The sequence below is a fragment of the Arachis stenosperma genome, chromosome 10 (genome assembly GCF_014773155.1).
Source record: "Arachis stenosperma cultivar V10309 chromosome 10, arast.V10309.gnm1.PFL2, whole genome shotgun sequence".
Lineage (NCBI taxonomy): Eukaryota > Viridiplantae > Streptophyta > Magnoliopsida > Fabales > Fabaceae > Arachis > Arachis stenosperma.
The window spans coordinates 20,972,801-20,999,070 of record NC_080386.1 but is presented as its reverse complement, the minus strand read 5'-3'; the positions used below and the strand labels follow the sequence as shown (position 1 = coordinate 20,999,070).

Sequence of the window (26,270 nt, the reverse complement as noted above, 5' to 3'; positions counted from 1 at the left end):
AACAAATGAGGAGAGAGAGTGCTGAAAACTAGGGTTTTGGTTAAGTTATGTTGGGGCAAGGGCCCACTTTGGGTCCGGTTGGCCCGGTTTGGCCCGTTCGGTCCAATCTTGGTCCGAATTCTACAAAATTGGTACCAAAATTCTCGTCTCAGTCTCCTCTATCACATTTAGCCATAAAAATCACATTTTAGGCTTTCTAGAATAAATTCTCATTTATGGGTTAATTAGCCGTTAATTAACCGGGTTTTACAAATGGAGTGGGTGGCCTAGGCTATAAATATGAGGCTAAGTTCTCCATATTTTTTGCACCAGTCGGAAACACTTAAAGCTTGTATCTGACTTTTCTTTTCCTCTATACATTTTGATTAGAGAGTGTTGTGAGATGTAGTTAAATATTTGCTTTGAGAGTGTGGGTGTACTAGGGTGCCGGCATTAGAGAGAAAGAAGTTTATGTGTTGTAACAATTTTCACATAGTGATATTCTCTGGTTGTTATTTGGCAATGGCTGTGATTTTTTCTCCAGTAATTGGAGTTTCCACATTAAATTCTTGTGTTGTAATTGTGTCTATTTTATTTCTCTGTAAAAAATATTTTCTTAAGGGAGAATGATGTATTATTCCCAACATCATGTTATTCAGTTTAACTTCTAAGGTTGTTCTTATATATATTTTAACTTTTTCAAATTTATAAAATATCTAGTTTATTTATTATGTAAAGAGAGTTTCTTAGTACGTTAACATACTTGAATAAACATTAATTAGAACATGATTAAAATTATTAACTTATATTTAATTTTATTGAAAAATATTATTTGTACATTAAAATTTGTCACTAAAATTAGTCACTAATATATTTCTGTATAAATATAGGTGTAGTTTAATTTATTTTTAATGTATATTTTATATTCTAACATATATTTTATAGTAGTAGTTCACTTTAATAGCTGATTTTGGTATACATGCAGCATAATTTTTTTTATTAATTATCAAAATTTAATTTAAAATATTTTGGAGTTAACAAATTCTAATAGTAGGGGTGTTATTATTGTTAGGGGAAAAAAAGGGGGCGAATGATAGTATTGAATTTCGATTTTGTAGATAATTTTATGAATATTCGAATGGCAGCATATTCCCCCACGTAGCTTATTCTTATGCATTTCACGCATTTGATCCCAATATTCGAAATTTTGAGCCTTTTGCTTACATTTATGAAGAAAAAATTGATCAAGCACAGAAAATTGCGAGAACCTACCAGGCTACCACACGCCACAAGGAGCAGAGAAATCGAACGGCAGAGTGCAAGAGATGCGCGTAGGTTAATATTACAACCCGGCGCAGGTTAGCCTCGGGTAGGTCCGAAATTAGAACGGAGAAAGTAATGAGGGGGGCGGAAATCTCAAAGACATAGCAGCTACTAAGACTGATTTATCCACTCTCCTTTTCTCTTCTCTGCTCAACACCTCAACTACGCAGACTTTCTCACTTCTTTAAGACTCTAACCGTTTTCTCTTCTCCTTTCCTCACTCGTCACGCTTTTTCCATTGGTTTTCCCTCCCATTTCATTTCCTCTCTTTCACCCTGCGCGATTATTTCGATCTCTCTCGCTTTCTTCCATGGAGGCTTCCGCAGCTATTCGATCCTTGAACTGTATTCTCTCTCTCTCTCTCTCTCTCTCTCTCTCTCTCTTTCTCTTGCTCTTTGTATTTTTGATTCTGCTGTGTGCTTTGCTGAATGCGATATCTGTTACTGTGTTTACGATCTCTAATCTCGCTGTTGCTGTGTGTTGCGTTGCTTTTCTTTGTTTGCGTGAATGTGATATGTTAGCGAAATCGGAAATGTTTAAGAGTTTGTGTTCGATTTTTCGAGATTGTGCTGAGGCCAGGTTACGTGGAATCAGGGTTATAGAATTTGGATTAGGTCGTGATTTTCCGAACAAGTAACTAGGAGATGAATCTAAGGAGCTAATGGTTTTTAGTTTTGTAGCAATGTCTAGAGAGTAGAGGCACTTTGTGGATTTTCCGAAGCTTTTTAAAGTGTAAATTATAGTCAAATTAATTGTTGAACTTTAGGATGAAGCTTCTGGTTCTTGTGATTTAACTTTTATGAGAAATTAAATCATGCTTACTTACAAGGATAATACTGTATATACATCGCTCTTTTGGATTTTGATTAACCTTTGAAATTTCGTAGTTGAATCTTGCTTGACTAGTTGGTGACTTCTGTTAAATTAAGCTTTTATATATTTAGATTAGACTTTTGAAGAGGTAACTCTGGAAAGGTGTAAAGAACCAATCTAACACATATCTTAATTAAGGAAATTGAATTTAAATTTATTCCTTTTTGATGTTTCAAATCAAGCACATGGTTGAAGTTTGTTTTAATTGGATGGCCATAGTAAAATATAAAAAATTAGTGTAATCAGATATTCAGATGTCTAATGTTTACTGCTGGATTTCAGATCCCATAGGCTCTATGGCCCCTATGCGATGCTCACTTGAGAAGCCAGCTATAGTTCCCAGCCATAATATAAGGTGGAACTCCAAAAGTAGGCTTTTTGTTCAGCGGTTGGTGAATGGTGAGAAATACAAAGGGAATAAAACCTTAGTGTTGTGTGCAAAAACTGCTGACACCATCAACACAACCAAGTCTGAGGGTGAGTTATTAAGATTGTGAAATGAACTATGTAATTATGCTTTTTTCTTTTGGCTATTGTTTTACTTAAGCTTTTGAAAGACTATTCACTTGCAAACATTTTATAAATAGGTTTATAGTATTTTTGTAGATGTAATCCCAAATTTATTTCCAAAACCTTCTATATGTATTAGAAAGAAGAAGGTCCAAGAGACCTATGCTCCCAAACAAAATCTGTGCCATCTTGTTAATGTGCTTAATTTTCAACTATTATGTTGTTTACATGGATATGTAATAGTAAGAACCAGGAATCATTTACTTCTGTTGCTGTTATTATGATGGTATTTTTGAAACTCGATGTGGAGGTTAAAAGCATTACCTAATGTTCTTATTGATTTAAATTATTATTTATGATGCAGCTTCTTCAGATACCACTTCACAGGATTCATTGGAGAAAAAGCCTTTGCAAAATGCCACTTTTCCTAATGGGTTCGAGGTTTATAGCTATCCTTTTTCTTTTTGTCGCTTGCAATCTCTACTCCATCTTTATCTTGTTGGGAATTAGCAATAGTATCCAGTGATTCTGAAAATTCACCTAGCTATTATAGTATAATCATAGTTGTTAGTATCGTATGATTTGCGATTGATCATCCCAGCAATACAAAAGCAAGACTGAATTGAACATGGCTATGAATCGCAAACGAATCATTAGAATCAATCCGATTCTGTATCAGTGATATGAATAGCTGATATGAGCGATACAAAAAACAAGACATTTTTTCCCGTGTTCTACCCCCAAGAACCATGATAACAGCCACGTCTCATTGCTGTTGGTGGACACAACTGCTTCTGTTAGCCTTTGTGATCTCTTCTCTTCTTTGTCGTGGTTGGAATGATGGAGAAAGGAAGATAAACAGAGGCTGTGCAACTAGTTGATGCGTCTTCACTTCATTTTTGTTAAGTGCAGCACTGCAACTAGTTGTCTTGTTCATTAGGAGTTTCTGTTTGTTTTTTCTTTATGGGTTATCGGTGAAATGTATTTTTGGGCTAATTGAATGAGTTCTAGGTTTTTCCTCCCATTTCTTAGTTGGGCTTCCTCCTTTGTCAAAAATATATAACGGGTCTATATCAATGGATATTTAGTAGCTTAAATTTTCTCGGGGCCTGGTGGCGTATTTGTTTTTTACCCCTTATGACTTTTTCTTAAATGTTAAACCTTATTCAATTTTTTATAGCATTTTCTTTATGTTTAAGGTATGACATTTTGTAGCTTTTTTTTAACATGTTTCTGTATTGTACAATTGGAAACGATTCTCAATTCCCGATTCTAAAATTGGGCAAGTGATTCACGCAACTATTTATGATTTGTTAACTATGAGTTAATTAGAAGAGATAGACAATTATGGCCATGTTTTTGAATGTGAATTGATTAACTCCTACTTGTGTCTGGTTTCCTTGTCCTCAGGCTTTGGTATTAGAAGTCTGTGATGAGACTGAAATTGCTGAACTGAAAGTAAAGGTGATTTCTCTAGTCTCTTCTTTGTTACTTTTGCAAAATTTGTGTTACTTGAAAGGTGAAATATAACAGCAAGGATGCAAAGAAACTTCAAGTATATGCTTTAAAACAATAGGTTCACAGTTCACAGTTTGCACACACAAACACACATCAAATAGTTTAGCTGTATGTGTCCATAGCACTGTGATATAATATGCTGTGTGAATCTTTAGTCAAAGCAATGAATTTGATTATTCAAGATATGTCTTAGGCTTATCTTTATATTCGATCATAAAGATTTCTACCAATTTAGTTTTTAGTGATACAACAATGTAGACTGTACCAATAATTTTAATATAACCACATTTAATTTCTGTTGTGACCTTCATAAAAACACTCGTACAGGTTGGAGAGTTTGAGATGCATCTTAAGAGAAACATTGGAGCAACAAAAGCTCCTCTCTCTAACATTTCACCAACTACACCACCACCTATTCCAAGTGAACCCATGGTTGAATTGGCAGCTGGTACACCACCACCATCACCACCAAAGTCATCTCCAGAAAAGACCAACCCATTTGTAAATGTTTCTTTAGAGAAGTCATCAAAGTTGGCAGCATTGGAGGCTTCTGGTAACAATACCTATGTGTTGGTATCATCTCCCACGGTATTTCACCCCTCAATATATTTAATAAGCTCTGTTTTCACTAATTATCTACGACAATAGCTATGTGACATTTTTGATAGCTTCTGTCTTTTCTTCTCTCTTTTTTCAGGTTGGCTTATTCCGAAGGGGTAGAACAGTGAAAGGGAAGAAGCAGCCTCCCATATGTAAAGAGGTATATATGACATGCTTGTCATTATCCTTCATCAACAATGGTTTCTTTGAGTCACATGCTTGCTTTAACCAAGATCTATAATTGCTTCCATTTACATACCATGTGATCTAGGTTATGACCACCAAAACAACGGATAAATTTCTTTTTATTTGAACTTTACATATTATTTTTCAGTTTTATGCTAATTTTCCGTCTCTTCCTGATATCTGAGTCTTCTGTAGTAATATAAAACAGATCATTGTAATATTAGTTTCTCAAACTTTTGCACAAAATTTGTACAGTGTCAATAAGTTTCTAACAAAATGAATATTTTACATCTCGAGATGTGAAAGATTCAAATTTATATGCTTTGGTTTCATCAAGCTATTTGACTCAGTCTTGCTGAACTCATTTTCAATATCTTTGCTATTTCAAACCTAGCATTTCTGCTTAAATTCACTTTTCTGTTTTTAATTAACATCTGCAGGGTGATTTCATCAAAGAAGGGCAAGTCATAGGGTATTTAGATCAGTTTGGCACTGGACTTCCTGTTAAGGTAATGTGTCTCACTTTCTTTCAGGTGGCTCTTTGCTAAATATCTGAATATGCTGAATGGTTTTATTTTTAAAATCTTGCAGTCCGATGTTGCTGGAGAAGTGCTAAAGCTTCTTGTTGAGGATGGAGGTATAATGCATGTCTAAGTCGGTTTAAATATTGAGAGAATGTTCAGTTTGGCACCCGAAAATTGGTCAGAAAAGTCAGTTTAATCTGTGACATTTTAAACTGACCAAGCCCCCCCACTTTTAAAAACATAGTTCCTGTTAGGGGCTCTGCAAAATTTCATCTCACAGTTGTAAGTTAGTGCTTATGTGGACTGTTAAATGCTATCTTCGCACTAAGATGACTAATTGATGTCAACACTTTTTTAATTATGGTCGATATAGTATCCAAAGTTGTTTCACAAGTTTTAATTAAATAAAATATGGTAGATACCAATTAAGTCACATGAACCAATTTCGGACACTATATTGACCACAATTAAAAGTGTTGACATCAAGTATCAAAGTGAGCATTTAACTGTCCACATCAACACTATACTAGGGTTTGTGAAACGGAAATTTGCCAAGGGACTACAGGGAATCACATTTCTTAAAGTGGGATATTTAGTTGGTCATTTTGAAAAGTCATGAATCAAATTGACTTATCGGTTCAATTTTAAGGATCAAAATGGACATTTAAAGGCATAAACTCTGTTTAAGTTTCTTACCGTTTTTCAATTGTTTCTAATTTACAGAGCCCGTTGGTTACGGAGACCCCCTTATTGCTGTCTTGCCGTCTTTCCATGACATCAAGTGAGCAAAGCCTAATGCTATTGTTCCTGGTTAGTCATGCTGCATTTATTTTTTGGGAAATATCGGCGAAAGTTTTAATTAATTTGAGAAACAATTATTAGTGCCTTTTTATTGGGAAAAGGCGTTCTTGTGAAAATTATGCTTTGTATACCAATTGCTTATATTATATTGGTTAGCTATTTCAAGACCATAAGTAAAGGTGAGCAAGCCAAAGGAGTTTGATTGCTTTCTTTCTTTTTGTCCCAAAACTGTGTGTAGGTGTTGCTTTTAATGTCTGAACCAGAACGATTCGTTTCATTGTTTGCATATTCGTCACTGATATGATCTAAATGAAAATCTTATAAAGAGAAAGTTAGCATTGAAGAATGTTTACAATTTTACTCTGATCAAGTCTTGCATTGTGATTCGTATCACAATCTGCCGCTTTAACCCAACACCTTCATCAATTTGATAACTACGATACATGGCATATTTTTGGATGTATTTAGATTCATTTTCATGCGGAGTATGTTGGACAACTCATTCGAGGGTAGTGTCAGTGTGGTGGAAACTTGGGTGAAGTCGACTTCACGTGAAGTTGATACCTGAGAGCCGTTGGATGAAAATTTAGTCAAATCAGTCAAATCATTTATCGGCTCTCAGGTATCAATCATTTATCGGCTCTTAGGTATCAACTTCACGTGAAATCGACTTCACCTGAGTTTTCACCAATTTCTTACTACATCAAAACAATGGCTAAGCAAACACCGTTACATTTATCCCTTATATCTTACTTGGTCAACCAAACACGACTTATTGTTTAAAAGGGTAATTTAACAAAAGAGTAAATAGTCATTTCTGGTTATGAAAGATTTTGATGCTGACATTTCTATTCATGAAAGATGGAAATTAAAGTTATACTCATGAAAGATAGGTTTTTATAGACAAAATGATCCAAATCTTAAAATTAAATAAAATTCTCCAACTACACTCTAATATAATCTAATTTTAACCTTTAATTTTACTCACATCATTTTCATCTTCAACAACTACCGTCACTATTGCCATCATCATCATCACCACTATTAGGAATGTACATTAAAAATTCAAAATATAGTTGATCGGTTAAAAAATTATAACTACATTTTGGTTAATTAATTTAACAAAATTTTTAAAAACTATATATTTTTTTAAAATTGGTTAATCAAAATCAAAATTAAAAAAAATTAATTTTTAACTGGTTAATCAAAATCAAAACAAAATTTTAAGTTTTAATTTCAATGTTTTAGATTAAAAATTCAATTTAAAAAATAGTTTTTTTAGAAAATCTGTTTTTTGGTTCAAAAATTGATTTTTTTAATCCAAAAATAGGTTTTTATCCAAAAACTGATTCTATTTTTTCAAAAACCAGCTTTTTTTATTCAAAAATTAGTTATTTTTTAAAATCGGTTTTTATTTTTATGATTGGTTTTTAAATTTTATAACCAATTAATAACAAGTTTTATCATATAAAACCAATTTGGTTAGTTAACCAAGATTAAATTTTTGTTTAACAAAAAAACAGGTTTAGTTTTTAGATTAACCAAACCATATATAATCCTAAGTCTACCATTGTCTTCACCACCTTTAAACACTTGCACCGGTACAGTGAGTCACCATACTTCAACAACTTCACATAGTCTTTTGCAATCTTACCAATAAGATTTCTGGCGGCATTGATCTATCCAAGTGAAAGCTTGTAATGGTCTTTGTTGTAGAGCACGTGGAGGAGACCTCCGTAGAACGGGTGAATATCATTGAGGCAAAGAAACTCATCAATAATGGTAGAGAGCTTGTCATGGAAATTTTGTTAAGTGTACTTCACTTATTTTGTAGACGGAAAATTGCATATTCTTTGTGCACGACGGTTGGTGTCTAGCGCTGGTACGGGAGATGACGGTGGTGGTGATGGTGATAGCAACAGCGATGGTGGTAGTTGATGATGAAAGTAGTGGTAGGATTTAAGATTGGAGGAGTGGTAGTGTGGAGTAAAATTAGAAGTTAAAGTTAGATTATATTAGATTGTAGTTTGAAAATTTTATTTAATTCTTTAGGATTTGGATAATTTTATCTGCAAAAGTCTATTTTTTATGGGTATAACTTTAGTTTTCGTCTTTCATGGGTAGGAATGTCAGCTTCCGAATCTTTCATGGTCAAAAATGGCTATTTACTCTTTAATAAAATCATACTCGAAAATCGGGTAAACTATTATTTCCACCAATGAAAGTTCTAAACGCTGACAAATCTACCCATGAAACAACAAAATTAAAGTTGTACCTATGAAAGATCGACTCCGTATGACAAAACTATCCAAATCCTAAAAAAACTATCTAAAAACGAGTTAACACTTAAAATTGTCCCTGAAAGATCATGCGCTCTCCATTTTCGTCCCCGAATTATTTTCGTAATCAAATTAGCCCCCGAATGAATAATTTTAAATCACGTTCGTCCTTCCGTTAACTTCGCGACACTGCCGTTAAAAATCTGCTGACCTGGAACGTGAGCTGGCAGCCCATCCGACCAAACGTCGTCGTTTTGCACCTCAAGAGTATGCAAGTTGTGAAACACCACCGTTTTAAAAGTAGAGAGTGTAACAGTTTGCACTTTGTCTCCTAAACAAGTCCTCATTTGTTCTTCTTCATTCTCACCGTGACTCCCTGTTTCTCTGACCCATAAGCTACCATCACGAAGACGAAGAAGACCGCGCTGTCATCCGCAGCCATTAGAGTAGTTGTGGAGCATTGTTCGTGCGTCAGTTTTGGAGCTTGGTGGGAATCTTGAAGGCAACGACACAGCGTTGTTTCTGTGTTTGACGTGAGAGGCAAAATTTTTGTATCTTGTAAAAAAAATTGGTAATACTATGTAAACTCTTAGTTTTTCCATTATATGATTGAGTCATGGTGAAGAGTTTGTTAGTGCATAGGGTTTAGGGTTTCATCCCAGGGTTTAGTTTATGATATGAGTAACAATGGCAAGACTCTATTTTTGTGGCTTCGAAAAATAATACATGTTGTTTGTGCTAATGAAGTAATGGTTACCGGTTTAGTTGTTGTGTTGGTGATGAGTTAGTGTTATGCATGTTCTGTGTTAATTTTTGATAGGGTTTGGAGGCATTGATAGTCGTAGATGGCTTGCTACATTGACTTTTTTTCTTAATATCGTTGTTTGCTATTATGTAGATGGACGGTCCTCCGATGACATTCATATTTCATCATGGTGAAAATTTTAAAAATGATGAGAAAGGAAGTAGAATTTATGAACCAGGTAATACAGAAGTCTTGATGGGGGTTGATGGGGATACTCTTGATGTGTTTTTTATTAAAGGATACTATAAAAATTGAGATATGGTGGGCTGAGAAAGTTGGAGACTGATAAAGATCTGCTTAAAATGTGTAAGACTTGTAGAAGGAATTACAACGTCATGAACATATTCTTTGAGCATGGAGTTTCAGAGCCACACGTGGTGGAATGCATGAGTGAGGATGATGAAGTGATTCTGCCAAAGAATGCCTCTTTGTTGAAGCTGCCCAGCACACAGCCTGCAACCCAAGTTACCAAAAATACATCCCAGCCCACAAAGAGCCACTCACAGCCATCGAAGACTAACCTTCTCCACTCCCCTTCCAAAAATATAGCTAAAGCCAGTCCCACCTCTGCTGGACCCAATCCTCATTCCAAGAAAATGGACTATGTACAACCCAATACAAGGTCCTCCCAGCCCACACAGAAGCCCATTAACAAGCCCAGTTCTCAGTCCACCAAAACGTGCAGTTCTCAGCCCACACAAAAGCCCAAATCCCAGCCCAAGTTCCAACAAAAAAGTTTCTCTCAACCTGCAAAACCTTGCACTGATCCTTTGAAACCTGTTGTTAAACCAAGAAGTGGCCATCAACCTCCAAAGAAGTCACATGCTCAAAATAAGAACAAAGACCCTCTACAATTCATAAGGTCTGGTCGACCTGTTAAACCACCCCCAATTCAAGATGATAGTGACTCTCATGACTCATATGAGAGTACTGAGGACAGTCTGTATAAATTCACTAAAGTCTTGGGAGATCTCAGTGACACTGACAGTGGCAATGATGACTTCAACAGTAGAGGGCCAAGAAAAATTGGCTGTGACTCCTGGCACTCGGAAGATATGGATAAGGTGTTGGACTTTGATGAAAAGGAAGCTACTGTATATCCACCATACAATGAAAAGGCAAAGTTCGAAAACCTCAAACTTGAGGTAAGCATGATTTTTAAGTCAAAGCACCACTTTATGAATGCAACTAGGGATTACTGCATATAATGGGGGTAGAAATATTATTTTTACTAAAAATAACAACATCAGAGTCAAGGATGTATGCAAAACAGAGGGATGTCATTGGGTTGTGTATTGTGCATGTAACAAGCAAAATGGGGTTTGGCAGATTAAGACATTAGTTAATGAACACACATGTGCTAGGAAGAGAAAGAACATGGTTGCAACACAAGAGTGGACATTAGGTAAGCTGGTTCCTAAACTTAGGAAGCACCCAACTATGAAGCATAGAGAGGTTTATGACTGGTTTGTGAGGAAGTGCGACATTAAGCTAAACAGTACCTGCATTACTAGGGCCTTAAAATCAGCAAGAAAAGTAGTGAAAGGAGATGAAGTTGCACAATATGCACTTATCTGGGATTATGCTAACCAACTATGGACCACCAATCCAGGTTCAACAGTCCAAGTTGGTGTCATTCCCATGCCTGAAAGTCCTCCACAATTTCAAAGATTTTATGTATGTCTCGATGCGTGTAAGAAAGGATTCAAGGCTGGGTGTCAACCGTTGATTGGCCTGGACGGAGCCTTTCTAAAGACCTTGCATGGAGGACAGCTGCTGACTGCTTGTGGCCAAGATGCCAATAATCACGTGTTCGTGATTGCTTATGAAATTGTGGATGTCGAAAATAGATACAATTGTCAATGGTTTCTTGAACTGCTACACAATGACCTTGGTGACTACAAGAAAAATGGATGGACCTTTATCTCAGATATACAGAAGGTAAGGACCAATTTGATCCACAAAAAGATTTTAAAGGACCAATTTGATGTATTGAAATATCTTTTGAGGACTTATTTGATTTAATGAAATATCTTTTAAGGACTATTTTAATGTAACATCTTTTCGTTGTAAACTGTTTTTCCAGGGATTAATCCCAGCCATGCAGGAAGTAATGCCAAGAGTTCACCATCGATTTTGCGTGTGGCATCTCTGGAGGAATTTCTCGAAGCAGTGGGGGAGTATACAAATGAAGGAGTTGGTGTGGGAATGTGCTAGATCAAGGACTGTGAGTGACTTTGATAGAAACATGAAGAGAGTCAAGGTGATAAACGAAAGGGCATGGGCTAATTTGGATAAGTGGCCGAAGAAAGCATGGACTAAAGCTCATTTTTATGAGGGACTAAAAATGGACACTATTTGTAATAATGCTTGTGAGTCGTTTAATGCAAGGACAAAGCATGATAGGGCGAAGCCTATCCTCACATTGGTAGAGGAAGTTAGGAGGATCATAATGAAGACCATGATCGACAATAGGCAGAAACTGACAAACTACTAGGGAATTCTGCCTCCAATGCAACAAAGCAGGCTTGAGGCAATGACAAAGCTTTCTCAGCATTGGTCCCTCCAATGGAGTGGTGATCAGAATGAGGACTTATACGAGGTTCAAGGCTGGCCAAGTACAATGGTTGTTGACTTAGGAAAGCGTACTTGTACATGTAGATTCTAGCAACTGACAGGTATCTTTTCTCAATCTTTATGTAAATGTACTATATTAATAATGCAAATTGGTCTAAAAATATAACTGCATGCACAAGTATGCCTTGTATGCATGCCATATCATGTATACAAGATAAGAATGATAAGAGGGTTGAGGATTACTGCCATAAGTGATTAACCATGGAATCATACCGAAAAACATATGCTTTCCATGTTAACCCAATCAAAGGCCAAGACTTATGGAAAAAAATAGGTTCACCTGCACCAGTCTCCCCTCCAATTAATCCCAAATCAGATAGACCCACAAAGAACAGAAGAAAAGATAAAGATGAAGGAGGCTCTGGTTCCAACACAAGGATGAAGAGAAAATATAACCCATTCGATGCATATTTTGTGGTGGGTTTGGACACAACAAGAGAACATGCAAATTGAAGAAACAAGCTGATGCTGAAAAAGAAGCAAGGTTAATGCAACTGCAACTTGCAGTTTTGATCCTAACACAGATGCTCCAAATGAACTCCCAAATGATGCTGCTCATGTTGCCCCAGTTAACCCTATTCCAGTTTCTGTTTCTCCACCACCATTACGATCGACAGCAGCCTCACAGATAGTCCTGAACCAACCGAAAGGAATCCCAACAACCCAAGAAACACAACCGTCACCACCCACTGAAGCTATATCGGTTTGATTAATTAATTTATTTTCATTTTCATATACTTGAATTTGTGGTTGTCTATTCATATATTTACTTCATATGTCATGCAGGCTAAGGTGAGAGGAAGGCCACCCAAGCTTCATGTTTCCAAGGGAAAAGAAAAAAGGGCTATCTCTCCCCAACCTGCTACAACAACTGCAATAATTCCAATTTCTGCTGGAATAATCAAAGGATCTAGTGCCGTGACAACCAAGAAGCTTGCAAGTCTCATGACCTTTGTGCCGACTCCGGGGTTCAAACGGCCAAGGAAGAAAGATAACACTATCTGAAGACCATCATCAGAACATATTTTTTTTTTTTTTTTTTTGTATAAGGCTATAGATTAGAAAAGATATCATGGTGTAAAACACTATCAAATCTCACTGTTTTGTAAGGCCTTTATTTTGGATGTATGTTTTGCCTTGGTATGTAGAGTTTTTGAGAAATCACTTTTAGTTTTAGGAACTTTACTATCTTTTGTGGTGACAAACACAATGTTGGCAACTTTATATTAAGAAAGTTTAGGAACTTTATTATCTTTTTATGTCTCTGATTTGTCATTTACTTCTTTACATATGACAGTGTGACTGATGCATAAATATATTTCCTTCACAAGTGTACTCAAAATTCAAGTTGCCATTTATAAGCTTTGTTTTCAGGTTATAATAGTTTAGCCATGATAATTTGAAACAAAAAAAAATCAAAACCCTAAATCACACCACCATATCACATTCACTGTCTCCTACTTGTACATATGACACGCAAAGTAAAGCTCCTACTAAGATGACCATTATCAGACCAGTGAACATGAAACAAATTAACATTCTGAGTACTCTAACTTCTACTTCTAAACTACCTATTCTCCATGCTAATTTAACCTTCCAATCTTCATAATTAATCTCCAGTTCTCCATCAGTTTCTGGGACTCCCCTTGGACCTTCTACAATAGCTACATGTTCATTTTTTTCGACCCATTTAAAAAATTTGCAATGGCTCCCTTTTTGAAAACATTGAATAAAATTGTTAACCCCATATAAAGAGTGAAAGCCAAGATGATGCTATCATTCATACAAAATTAAACTCACCCAATATCTTGGACAAGTATGAAACAACCTATTTGAATTCTATGATGTCCCAGATTTCTTAATCAAAGTTTTTAAACCGCGAAAACAGGTTTTCTCATCGTTTTTCCTTTTTCTTCACATGGATGAGCTCGAAACATAGCTACCATGTGAGTGCGACGGCAACCCACCACCGGGACCTCCACTTTCGCTCCCCATCATGGCGCCGAAATCGACTTCCTCCTCCCTAACAGCTGCTGGATCTGCGACAACACTCAAGCAAGGCATTCATGTTCGTGGGAAGATGAGAATTAGGGTTTATTTATTTGAGACTTAGGGACTAAATTGATACATAACCCTAAACATATCTCGTCAGCAATACACACACCATGCCAGGTGTTATTCGTATTGCCAGCTCATGTTCCAGGTCAGTAGATTTTTAATGGCAGCGTCACGAGGTTAACGAAAGGACGAACGTGATTTAAAAATATTCATTCAGGGACTAATTTGATTAAAAAAATAATTACGCGTGATCTTTCAGGGACGATTTTGAGTATTAACCCTTATTAAAAACCCAAATTACCCTCCCCTTAAAGCATTGAAGCAAGAACTTCTCCCCTCCCCTCCCATGGCCGATACAAGTCCTCTTTGCAAGCCATACGATGGGATCATCAGCAGCCTACCAGACTCTATCCTCTGCCACATCCTCTCCTTCCTCCCAACAAGTACTTCTGTCAAAACTTGCATCTTGTCCCACAGGTGGTGCCACCTCTGGAAGGATCTCCAGATCTTCAACTTCTCCTTCATCCCTGATCTAAGGTAACGTGGTGGTGAAAGCCCAGAAAACAGCACAGCTGACTCTTAGATCTAGCGAATGCAATTCTGGTCCAGTAAAACCTACTCCAGATCCGAAACTTGAGCCTGGTTTATCGACTGTCCTACCATGACTTTAATAAAGACGCTGTTACAAGGTGAATTAAAGCTGCCATCGGATCCCATACCTAGAAGAACTTCAGCTCAGGGTGTGGAGCGGAAAAATTGGATTCAGGTTGGTGGTGCCACCCGGCGTGTTCAGCTACCATGCGCTGGTGAACCTCAACTTGCTTGGTGCGATTCTTGAGCTAACTCTGAAAGCATCGTCGTCGATTCACCTGCCATCGCTCAAGCTAAGGCCCTCCACTTATTTCTTGACTCTTCTAATAACATGGATTTCATTCTCTCCGGTTGTCCTCTTTTAAAAACCATGCACCTCAACATCCAGAGATTCCAGCACTGTGCCCCTAACATAAGCGCCCTCAAGATCCATGTGCCTTCCTTAAAACGTTTAGAGTTTATAAACTTGGAAGATTCTGGAATCGTGCTTTTTGAATTGGATACGCCATCTCTTAAATACCTTGTTATCCGCCTATGGTATTTGTTTTATTGCCGCTTCTCAGTCACCAATACACGTGATGAAGTTGATGGTTGGCGGTGAACGGCAGTGGTGTTGGTGAAGGTGGTGAAATCCAGAATAAATGGAGGGTTGAGATTTGGGGGAGGAAGGTTGAGATTAGGGTTATAGAAGGGCAATTTGGGATTGAATTTTAGTGTTTGGTTAATTTGTCGTACGAAACTCATTTTTTATAAGTACAACTTTAATTTTTTTTTCATGGGTAAATTTGTCAATGTTTAAAACTTTTGTGAATAAAAATTGTAGTTTATTCCTCGAAAATTTATATCTTGATAAAAATAATTTTTAAGATAAAATTAATTTTTAAAGATATAAATGACAAATAAATTTTTAAATAATTTAAAATATAATAAAAATAACCAAATATTATATTTTTTATAAATAACAAATAATTTGTACATCTTATTCAAATTTTTGTAACAATATTTAAATAATTATTAAGAAGTGCAAAAACATAAAAGCAAAATTCAATCTTTGGACTCTTCTTTTTTATTTTTTTAAAAAAAGTTTGAACATTCACGATAAAAAAAAATCAAATAAATTCTCTTGATATAAAAATCATTAAATTTTAAAAATTAAAATACTTAATTTTTCTTACGATATTTGTCAATTACATAAAAATTTTATAATCAAAATTATTTTAAAATATATATTTAATATCTACTTATTTTATTATATTTTTAAATTTTTTTATTTATCATTCATATCTTTTCAAATTATTTTAGTTAATAATATAAACTTTTAGATAAGTTTGCCTTTATTTAAAATCTTGGCATATTGCAGGTTTTTGGTTAACACAATCTTATAGGTTAAGAGGTCATTACATAATAACAAAGAAAAGAGAACTCCTAAAGCCACATTAATTATTTCGAACTATAATTTGGAGGATACTAACAAATTTTTTTTGTATAGATTCTTTGTAGGCAAAAAAATATACTTGACTTAAGTCAAATATATCACTTTAATACTAAAAATTTAAAAGTTAATTTTTCGACATTTAAGTTGTTCAGACAGTAATAGAGCATCTCAGTTCGCAGCTATTTCAGCCACAATCCAGTAACTTTAAAGTAAAGTGATAGTTATGGGAGATTTTAATTTCATTACGTTTCAAGCTAAAAAAGAGAGTGATAGGTTAAAATCAACTACAACTATCTCAAATTTCAATAATTTTATTAATGATAATGAATTGGTGAATATTAGAATGATTGGCTGGCCTTTCACTTAGTGAGAGGGATTGATTTGGTTAAGGAGAGGTTGAATCAAGTTCTAGTTAGGTTACACTGGAAGACACTCTATGAAACAACAAAGAATTTGGATTTGACTATGCACCCATACTCTTGGATATTAATCTGCAAACATGGAGAACTAAAAGAAAATTTAAATTCCAAGAATGATGGTCTGAAGAAGCAGAGGTTAGGAGGATTGTGAGTGAGGTTTAGAGCATGGAAGTTGTGGGATCAGCTATGTTTTCTTTGGCTCAAAAATTTAAAGAATGCCGACATAGGCTGGTTCATTGGCAAATGCACCATAAAACCAACTCGAAGAAGGAGATTGATGAACTCCAAGCAGCCCTTGAGGAGCGAAGAGCTTTCGGTGTTCATGGAGGAGAAGAAATTATTAGTTTAGAGAAAAAATTGGAAAGGGCTTATCTCAAAGAGGAGCGGTACTAGAGGAAAAAATCAAGGAGTAAATGGTTGAGAGAAGGGGATCAAAATATAAAATTTTTCATCAAAAATTTCAGCCTAGAGTGAGGAATAGAATTTGGAGATTAGTGGGTAGCAATAATGAGATAACTTCTTGTCCAAAAAAGATTGCTAAAGTGGCTAAGGAGTATTTTTGCGATATTTTCTCCTCCATTTGTCATGCTAATCCCAATCAATTTCTAGAGGAGTTGGAGCCTAAAGTTACAGCTAACATGAACCGAAGGCTTCAAAAACCAGTGTCTATAGAAAAACTGAAGAGAGCTACTTTTAGTGTGCATGCTCAAATTGCGGGGAGGATGGTTTCACGGCTAAATTTCTTCACTTCTCGAGACATTGTTGGTGGGGACGCATTTAGAGCAATTCAAAGTTTCTTTCATAGTAGCTGAATGCTTAGGAACTTCAATCATACCTAGATTTGCCTCATACCAAAGATCCCAGACGCTAATAACATAACTCAAGTGAGACCTATTTAGCTTGTCTTCAGTTATTTACAAGATTATTTCAAAAGTTATGGTGCATAGATTACAAGGAATAATGAATAAGATTATTAGTGCTAATCAGAATGTCTTTCTTAAAGGGCACCTCATTTCTAATAACCTTCTTATTGCACATGAATGTATGTACTATTTGAAAACCAAGAAGAGAAGCTCAAGAGTAAAGCGTATGATAGAGTTGAATAGCACTTCTTATGGTATATTATGGAAAAATTGGGTTTAGTTCAAAGTGGATTAACTGGACCAACGAATTGGTGACAACTGTTTCTTATTCTACTGTTGTGGAAGGTCAATCGTTTGATTTTTTTAGACCAAATAGGGGTATCCGTCAAGGTGATCCCTTATCTCCCTATCTTTTTCTATTCTGTGCTAAAGGTTTTTCCTTTTTGCTACACAAGACAGAGCAAAATAGACTCATTGAAGGGGTTCAAGTTAATAGGTGATATCCGACTATTAATCACCTCCTATTCACAGATGACTCGATCCTTTTCTGTAGGGGTTTAGCTGAAACTAGTCAAAGCATTATGGATCTTTTGGCAAACTATGAAAGTTTCAATGATCAAATGGTTAATTTGGGAAAGTCAGCTATATTTTTCGATCAAAACATGCCTCAACATATGAGATTGAAAATTGCAGAAACCCTCAATATCAACTACATCGGAGCCTAAGATAAGTACCTCGGGCTCCCTTCAGTTGTTCAGCGTTCCAAAAAAAAGACATTTAGAACAATTAACGATAAAATTTGCAAGAAGGTGCAAAGCTGGAAATGAAGTTTGCTTTCCTCAGGTGGTAAGTAGGTTCTGATCAAAGAAGTGTGTGTGAAGTTATACCTATATACACTCTATCATGTTTCGACTACCTGACACTCTACTAAATGAAATTCACAACATTCTCTCCCAATTTTGGTGGGGACAGCAAGGAATGTAAAATGGCATGGATCAAATGAGATACCATGACAAGAGCCAAGAAGAAAGGGAGATTAGGGATAAAGGACCTACGAGCTCAAAATTTGCCCTTACTAGGTAAACAATGTTGGCGAATCGCTAAACAATTTGATACTACTCTAACTCAGATGCTCAGAGGCAAGTATTTCTACCATAGTAACATTATGAATACTTAGATAGGCAACATACCTTCTTAGGACTGGAGAAGTATTCTGGAAGGTCGTAAAGTAATTGAGAAAGAACTGGCATGGAGAGTTAGTTCAGGTAAAAATATTCGAATTTTTTAGGATCCACGGCTCTTGCCACCGCACCCTTCAATATTCATGTGTCTGTAGTCCCAAATCTTCTAACACAGTTTGTGTTTTATGTTAAGGACACATTGAATGCTGACCAAAGTTGGAACCATGCCTTAATAACAGAAGCTTTTCTAACTGACATTAGCTCCCGCATCTTGTCAATTGAACCAACAGATGAAAAAGATAGTATTATACAGGTTTGTAACAAATCTAGTAGTTATGAGGTAGCCTTGGGCTACAAGATAGCTTATCCTTTCTACCATGCTCCAATTTCTCAAGTGCCCACAATACATGCATCAACACCAATTTCTCAAGTGCCCACAATACATGCATCAACACCGAATTTGGAAGAAGTTATGAGAGATGAAAATACCTCGTAAAATAAAAAATTTTCTCTAAAAGTGCCTACAATTGCTCGACTCCCACTTCCTAGAGACGTTGAGCATGTGGCCAAGATGCTCCTCTGATAAAGAATCAATCCTCCATAACTTGCTTTGATGCCCACTCTCAGCTGCGATTTGGACCAATAGAAGTATCGGCGTCCAGATTTGGAGATATGATTCAAGTTCCTTCTTCAAATGATGGGAGAGAGCTTTTTCCACTTTAGTGGCAGATATAGAAGGAAGGAGAAAACTTTCATTAATAGCTATCCTCCGTTGGAATGGTTGGAAAGCAAAACACCATTTTATCTTTGAGAAAAATGGTCTTGCATCAACTGTGGTGGCTGACTCTGTGAAGCTAGCTCAACAACTTCAGGGTGTTTCAACCAAATGAATAGAATTGAGCTCTGAATGTTATTTTTCTATCTTAATTTTCTTATTCTTTGCCTTTTTAGTGACTTTTGGGAGACTCCCACTTCTCATTCTAATCCTTAGTTCAATGACATTTGTTATTTCTCATAGTTATCTTTGGATAAAAAAAAGTTGCCCAGGTGTAAATTATTTTTAATAGATATTAGATTTAGACAATTTAAGTTGGCTTGTATAATAATTAATAAGCTAGTTTTCATTTGTTACTATCCTAAATTGATTTTTTTAACTTCAAATACTTCCATTTTCTCACCCACGTCACCGCGGTCACTTACAAAACATAACGATCCCTTTACAAATGGAAGTACGGGACACTTCTATATAGGTGCCCTTCTATATATTCACAAAAGCCTTTGCAGCCTTCTAGTGTTCAACCCAACACTCGTCCTGCAGTACACGATTGAACAGTGAAAAAGGTCATTTTATGTAAACAGAATTTTATTGAGTGAATACCCCACTCGGTCCCTAACAATTATTTCGAAAGGACGAGACCCCCAGAAAAAAAAAAACACCCAACCCGGCTCCTGATATTTTTTTAGGACTAATTAGCCCCTGTGCAAAAAAAAAAAGACATTGACTTTTTTTGGCACAGGGACTAATCTGTCCCATGTAAAGCTCAGGGACCGGGTTTGTATTTTTTTTTGTCAAGGGCCTCGTTGTCTTTTGACGTAATTGTCAGGGGCTGTTTTGGGTTTTTCTCAATTTTTTTATTTATGTTAAACTAATTTTCGTTCTCTAATGGACTTAACAAAGAACAGAGAAAATAAAGTTTAATAGAATGATTTTACATAATAGTATCCTTAATCTCTATAAGAAGACACTATAATTCTTATTATAAGTAGACAATAGAGTACCTCACAAGAGTATGGCAGATAAGTAGCATCTCCTTCCAAGAGCTTTCAGATTTGTTGATTCCCAGCCACGACCTTTTTTGTAACATTCAATCTGCCATCAAGATTAAATCTGTTAGAAAATAATGGTAAATTGAAGAGAAAAGAAATGTTGTATGAATTTAATGTAGAAATTGCATACCGTATCTAAAACTTCATTACTTTCACTCAAACCACCGATGGCAAAAATTGAATTTCCAATTACTACAGTTGCAAAATATCCCCTGGAAGTGTTCATGGGTTCGCTCATTATCCATGAACCAGTGCGAGGATCAAATATCTCAACTGTTGAGATCATCTGTTCTCCATTATATCCTCCAATTGCATATCTGTTTAGAACATTGTATCTAATTATTTAGCAAAATAAAAGTATTCTTCTAAAGCTTATTCTAGCTTAAAAACTGCTAATCTATAGTAAGAATCCACGAGTTAAAAGAGTAGTGATATATTTTATGAATTCAATTTGTCTATTACATTAGCAAAAGTAACTTTTCACACCTACTACTTGAGTGGTCATTTGAAAGAAGGATTTGATACCGATGATGGTGCATCACATTTAAACTCATTTCATTGATCTAACCATGATTGTATCCTTACATTTTCACTTTATATCAATCTTAGTTAGACCCAAACCCTCTTCCTATGGCTTGCTCTTTGAAACAATATATTGTTATCAAAATTAAAAAGCAAAAACAAAAAGTCATAAAATCAATATTCAATAGATCCTTTGACTTGTCTCAACAACTACTTTGGTTTCCCTCCCAAAGATGGCTAGAGCATCCTTTATCAGAATGATATTAGTCTACTAAGCACAAAAAGGGGCGGGCATAAAGTTCCTTACTTTTTCTGTAGGTATATGAACTTTTCTTCTAGCTCAATTAAGCATTCTAATATTATTAAATGGCCTTTGTTCCTCCTAAGTGCTATTACTGTTTGAATGTCCGATCCTGTTAGCCACTAACAGCAGCCAAGAAACACATGGGATATTAACTTACAGCTGTTCATTTAGGACAGATAAAGAATGGCAGCCTCTCATTGTTGACATGTTTTGAAGTCTAGCCCATGAATTCCCGCGAGGATCATATCTCTCCACTGACCTGAAAGAAAGAAGAGTTCAGAGAATCATTAGCTAGGACAATGGGGAAAACCAAAATGAAAGGAATCATAAAGCTAAATCTCTTTAAGGACAATTTCTAATCTTATGATTCATTTATTTTGCTTTAAAATATTATATCCTATCCTATTTAAATTAAACACCCTAGCCAGGCCATAGTAGAGTCAAATGTTAGAATAAAATTAATCTTTTTGCTTTCAGGGGATATAGGATGTATTATCAGATAAAAACACAAACTAATCAGTCTGCTAAGTAATCGAATCGAGTATAACAATTTAACCATGTGCTACAAAATATGAAGACAAAACTATTGTTGGAATTTATATACAGACGAACTTTACCATAATGAACGGAAACCACTGGATCAGGATGGAACAATCAAAGCTCAATGGTTCTTTGTTCTAAAATTATTCAAGATATGAAGGAGTTCGAAAAAGAGTTGGGATAAAAACAAAATACACTTTTCAAATAAAAATAAAATAGTAGTCAAAGAATATTTTAGGCATCAACAAATCAAAATGATGAATACTTTTGAAATTTATGGGAGGGTTCCAAGTTTCATTTCATTATCAATTCAATTCAACAATCATAAAGCTGGTGATCACAACCGTGTGAACCAAAATTAAATATCGTATCATTTTCATAGTTGCACTGTCAACACAACACAACACAACTGGTTTTGGTTTTAGTGCTGGAGAAAATTCTAAGATCAGAGTGGAACGTAGCATACTGGTGGCACTAGCAATTAGATAACAATCAATTATTGAAAGCAATTCAATAGATTTTTACCTCAAATAATTATCTCCATCAAATCCACCTACAACATATATGACGCCATTAATTTCTGCTGCAGCTGGAGTAAATCTCTGAAAGAAATTAAATGTTAATCAACAAGAATATTAGTTGAGATATCCATTCTTTGGTACAGATTGTCATAATGAAGCATAAAGTGTGCATCATCCAAGAGCATGGGAATTACAAAACAGAATCAGAAGTTCAGTATACTTGCAATAAGTTGGACATAATTACACAATTACCTTGAGTCTTGACATATAAAAACATCTAAACAAGCACGAGTACTAAAGATTAATAAAACTGAATTACTAAGTACTACAGAGGGAAAAGAAATTACTTTCATCATCATTGACCTTGTAGATATCCACTTTCCAATGTTTGGGTCAAATAATTCAACCTCAGAAAAGCATTGTACACCATTTCCACCACCTATAGCGAAAATCTTGCCATTCAATGAAATCCCAGCAAGACTTCCTTTCTTTTGATTTATGGAAGGACGAGTGAACCATTGATTTTCCACTAGGTTGTATGATTCAACTTTCAAAAATGACACTCAGATGTTAGTCAATATAAACAAGGTATCAAATCCTCTCAAAGAAGAAGAGAGACTGGAAAAGTCTTTGCAAAAGAAGGTAAATAGAAAGAATGAATGGAGCTAATACCTGTGTCACACCACAAATTATCTTGTAAGCCACCAATTACATAAACTTCACCACTTAACTTCACAGTAGAGTTATATGATCGAATCGAACTCATTGGACAAAGGGTCTCCAACAAATCATTAGTTGGACAGTAGCAATCCAAAGTTGACACGCATGTTAACCCATCGAAACCTCCCATTATTAAAATTGATTCCTTATAACTAGATTTAGATCGCATTACAAGATCCTCTTTAGGAAATGTGACACAATCTGATGTCTTCAATTGCTGCTTCAAGCTCACTATCTCTCTTCTTGATTCAGCCTGAACTTTTAGATGTGTTACTATTCTGAACAAAAATATCAAAATAAAAAAAAAAGGAAAAAAACAGCAACATGTGACATCACCCAGTCCCCGTCCACCCCTCTTCTTCGATGAAGAACTTTAAAATCTATTCCATGATATTAATGAAAGAACTCACTGATGCAGAATTAGGCAAGAGATTTCAATCTGAATAACAAGAAGATCCATACCAGCTCTTTCTCCAAGGAACAGATTTGCAGCTCCTGTTTGAACTGCTTTAACCGCAATTCATTGACTTCTTGTTGTATCTTAAAAGTCAACAATACACAAAATGATATTAAATTAGTTTGGTTATGACACGATGATTTTAAAATTTAATAGAAGAAAAGGAATCCCAATGACAAAAAGTTACCTTGTCAAAAATAAAACGAAGATCAGGTGATTTGGCATTCAAATGCAACTCTGCTTCAGGAAAGCAAGAATTTTCTATCTCAGACTTGTATGACCAAGAAGTATTACCCTCTGAAGCACTGCTCTGCAAGCAAGGAGTGGACATACTCTCACATGGTGTGGACTGAGGCAAACACCGATCAGCTGAAACAGATAAGTATAGGTCTTCCATATGCTGCTTCAAGTATTCAAATTGTTCATCACATTGGGTAGACTCATCAATAAATTCCTCTGAAGTGTTGCTCCCTCCATTCAAACTAGATCCAATACATGGCGAATCCCATGCATTATTCATCTGATCTTCAGTAGGCAGATTCAACATGGTTTGCTCCAATGCTCCCTTGTGGTCTATTTCATCCACAGACTCATTGTGACCATTCAAACCATGAGTAGTTTCCAAGGAGGTCTGTCCAGTTTGAGTATGTTTCAAATCACTGGTAGGATGGACATCATTTCTTAAAAGAGATGAGTAAGAGCGGCCATCATATTCCGAATTAGTGACTGAATTAGACAACGGAACAATCTGTCCGGTCTGAGAATTCTTCAAATCACCGGTCGAATGAACATCATTTCTTAAAAGAGACGAGTAAGAGCGGCCATCATATGCTGAACTAGACGAAGGAAGCTTTGGTATACTTCTCGGGATTATACTCTGTGCAGCTATTGGTGTAGATGCCGAAAAAAGGGATATTAGCTTCTTAGTTTGAACTTGATCCAGTTCAAACCAAAACAACTTTGGAAGGTAATAGTTGTCCTCGATAACCGGACTAAACTGAACTTCCGACAAGGGCTGGAACTGCATTCTAGTCTTGAACTTTACCTTAAATTATACAAACAAAAAGAGGGTGAAAAAAAAAAGTAAATCCTAAACTGAGTAGCCAAACTGATAGAACAATAAAAACATCATGCTCTAACCTGGGCTGCATATGGAGTGCAATCCGAGCTACCCTCAGTCCAGCCATAAGGATTAATATTCAATCTTCCACTACTTGCAGCTTCAAATATACCATGTAGCATCCTATCACTATAGTTGAATAGAAACAGAGGCAAACCAGGACCAATATTCTTCACATATGATATATGTCCAGATGGCAAGCCTGTTTCCAAGAATTAAAAATTTTAAGTTCTCACAGTAAATACATTTCATTTGTGCCTGCTAACTAAGTTGATTGAAAACTGCAAGTATATCAAAATGAAAAAGGAATATATTATTTATACTTTGTTTAAAGTGCTTAATGCAGTCACTCGTTGTACCAAAAGTCCAAAAACAAAAATGTGTACACAAATAATAATAATAATAATAATAATAATAATAATAATAATAATAATAATAATTAGTTAAAAAAACTATTTTAGAAAAAGAAAGCAAAAAAGTTGTGATTTTTTCAATGCATTCAATAAATTAAAAAAGAACTTAAAAAAAATTTTAACATTTAATTAACGTTTTCTATCATAAATTTTTGGTTTATAGTATATGCTTGACGAACCAAAACCCTTGAAATAAGGTGAAACTAACCAAATAACTGCATTTGAAAGCACTGGTTCATTGTATTATGCTTGCATCCGAAGATAACTCCCCCTAATTCAGACTTCCTCAGATTTCTTGCAGTTACGCTGCAATTTACCGATGAAGAAGATGATGAAGGTACTCGTGACCTTTCGCTCAATACATGAGTCTCTGTTCTCCTTCCCGCACCCATCTATTACCAAAATCACAAGTCTCAGTTATGCAGTAGAAATCGCCACATTCTGCACTACGAAACTAACCAAGAAATACTAATATAGATTACATGCATTTAAGATTTGATATTTAATTAATGATCTAAACATCATCAAATATAAAATTTAGTTGACTTATTTATTGTCTTAATTAAAATAATAATAATAAAAATAAAAGATCATACCAGAACAATGATTAAAAATATCAAGAGTTAAAGAACTTCAAATATTAAATACCAAACGATGAAACTGTAAATCGATTAACCGTAAATTAGTAATAAAATAAACTAAAATAAAATAAAATAGAAGTGGGTTGAGTCTCCTGGACTAACTCTGTATATATTTGAAACCTAAATAACACTACGGAACTGCATTCATGAGTAAGAGCATTTTGATCATTTTTGCCATCGTGAAAAAAGAAAAAATGAAGGAAGGAGAAAAAGGAAACCTTTGAGGCGGTGAATGTGTTTAATCGGCAAAGAGTAGCATAAGATGAACAAAAGAAGGAGGTTGAAAAAGTGGAGAAAGGAGAAGAAATGGAATATAGATCACGTGAGGAGGAGAGTAATCAAAGAGGCACAAGAAAGTCTGGTCTCTTGTCTTCTCTTGGAACTCAAATAGAAATTATATTCCTGAAGCTGCGAGAGAGAGAGAGAGAGAGAGAAGCAGAGTGGGAGAAGGTGTCACTTCATTTGCCTGGTATAGCGGGGCAGTAGTGTACTTGGCATGCACCCATGCATACTATTTGTATGTATGTATGTATGCATGTATATGGTTGTACTGCAATCCATATTTCATAATGAATGCATGAAGTGGGACCCATTCGCTAACACTCTGTTTTTTTCTTTTTTGG

The 26,270-nt window shown here is 35.4% G+C and overlaps 4 protein-coding genes across 4 annotated transcripts; 3 read left to right on the top strand and 1 right to left on the bottom strand.

The window, feature by feature from the left end:
* Window positions 1-1,188: 1,188 nt before the first annotated feature.
* Window positions 1,189-6,674, top strand: LOC130955765 (uncharacterized). Its single transcript, XM_057882721.1, has 9 exons — window positions 1,189-1,646; window positions 2,458-2,652; window positions 3,050-3,126; window positions 4,096-4,149; window positions 4,531-4,791; window positions 4,901-4,963; window positions 5,430-5,498; window positions 5,581-5,626; window positions 6,237-6,674. Exons 1-9 carry the CDS (start codon window positions 1,613-1,615, stop codon window positions 6,296-6,298), a joined length of 861 nt encoding a protein of 286 aa, XP_057738704.1. The 5' UTR covers window positions 1,189-1,612; the 3' UTR covers window positions 6,299-6,674.
* Window positions 6,675-9,780: 3,106 nt separating this feature from the next.
* Window positions 9,781-13,218, top strand: LOC130958170 (uncharacterized). Its single transcript, XM_057885125.1, has 2 exons — window positions 9,781-10,543; window positions 12,822-13,218. Exons 1-2 carry the CDS (start codon window positions 9,785-9,787, stop codon window positions 13,038-13,040), a joined length of 978 nt encoding a protein of 325 aa, XP_057741108.1. The 5' UTR covers window positions 9,781-9,784; the 3' UTR covers window positions 13,041-13,218.
* Window positions 10,750-12,465, top strand: LOC130958171 (uncharacterized). The gene is made up of 2 exons (XM_057885127.1): window positions 10,750-11,339; window positions 11,485-12,465. Exons 1-2 carry the CDS (start codon window positions 10,776-10,778, stop codon window positions 11,893-11,895), a joined length of 975 nt encoding a protein of 324 aa, XP_057741110.1. The 5' UTR covers window positions 10,750-10,775; the 3' UTR covers window positions 11,896-12,465.
* A 5,859-nt stretch (window positions 13,219-19,077) lies between the features above and the next one.
* Window positions 19,078-26,016, bottom strand: LOC130956576 (uncharacterized). The gene is made up of 12 exons (XM_057883622.1): window positions 25,866-26,016; window positions 25,215-25,398; window positions 24,614-24,795; window positions 23,661-24,518; window positions 23,479-23,556; window positions 22,969-23,269; window positions 22,644-22,843; window positions 22,301-22,377; window positions 21,393-21,494; window positions 20,540-20,726; window positions 20,362-20,452; window positions 19,078-19,894 (listed from the first exon to the last, which is right to left on the bottom strand). Exons 2-11 carry the CDS (start codon window positions 25,396-25,398, stop codon window positions 20,363-20,365), a joined length of 2,259 nt encoding a protein of 752 aa, XP_057739605.1. The 5' UTR covers window positions 25,866-26,016; the 3' UTR covers window positions 19,078-19,894; window position 20,362.
* Between the last annotated feature and the right edge of the window lie 254 nt (window positions 26,017-26,270).

Coding starts and splice junctions, on each gene's coding strand:
- LOC130955765 (XM_057882721.1), top strand. CDS start 1,613: ATGGAGGCTTCCGCAGCTATTCGATCCTTGAACT. Junction 5,499..5,580: donor GCACTGGACTTCCTGTTAAG/GTAATGTGTCTC, acceptor AAAATCTTGCAG/TCCGATGTTGCTGGAGAAGT. Junction 5,627..6,236: donor GCTTCTTGTTGAGGATGGAG/GTATAATGCATG, acceptor TCTAATTTACAG/AGCCCGTTGGTTACGGAGAC.
- LOC130958170 (XM_057885125.1), top strand. CDS start 9,785: ATGAGTGAGGATGATGAAGTGATTCTGCCAAAGAATGCCTCTTTGTTG. Junction 10,544..12,821: donor TCGAAAACCTCAAACTTGAG/GTAAGCATGATT, acceptor TATGTCATGCAG/GCTAAGGTGAGAGGAAGGCC.
- LOC130958171 (XM_057885127.1), top strand. CDS start 10,776: ATGGTTGCAACACAAGAGTGGACATTAGGTAAGCTGGTTCCTAAACTT. Junction 11,340..11,484: donor TTATCTCAGATATACAGAAG/GTAAGGACCAAT, acceptor CTGTTTTTCCAG/GGATTAATCCCAGCCATGCA.
- LOC130956576 (XM_057883622.1), bottom strand. CDS start 25,398: ATGGGTGCGGGAAGGAGAACAGAGACTCATGTATTGAGCGAAAGGTCA. Junction 22,844..22,968: donor TAATTTGTGGTGTGACACAG/GTATTAGCTCCA, acceptor CATTTTTGAAAG/TTGAATCATACAACCTAGTG. Junction 22,378..22,643: donor CAAGGTCAATGATGATGAAA/GTAATTTCTTTT, acceptor AATTTCTTTCAG/AGATTTACTCCAGCTGCAGC.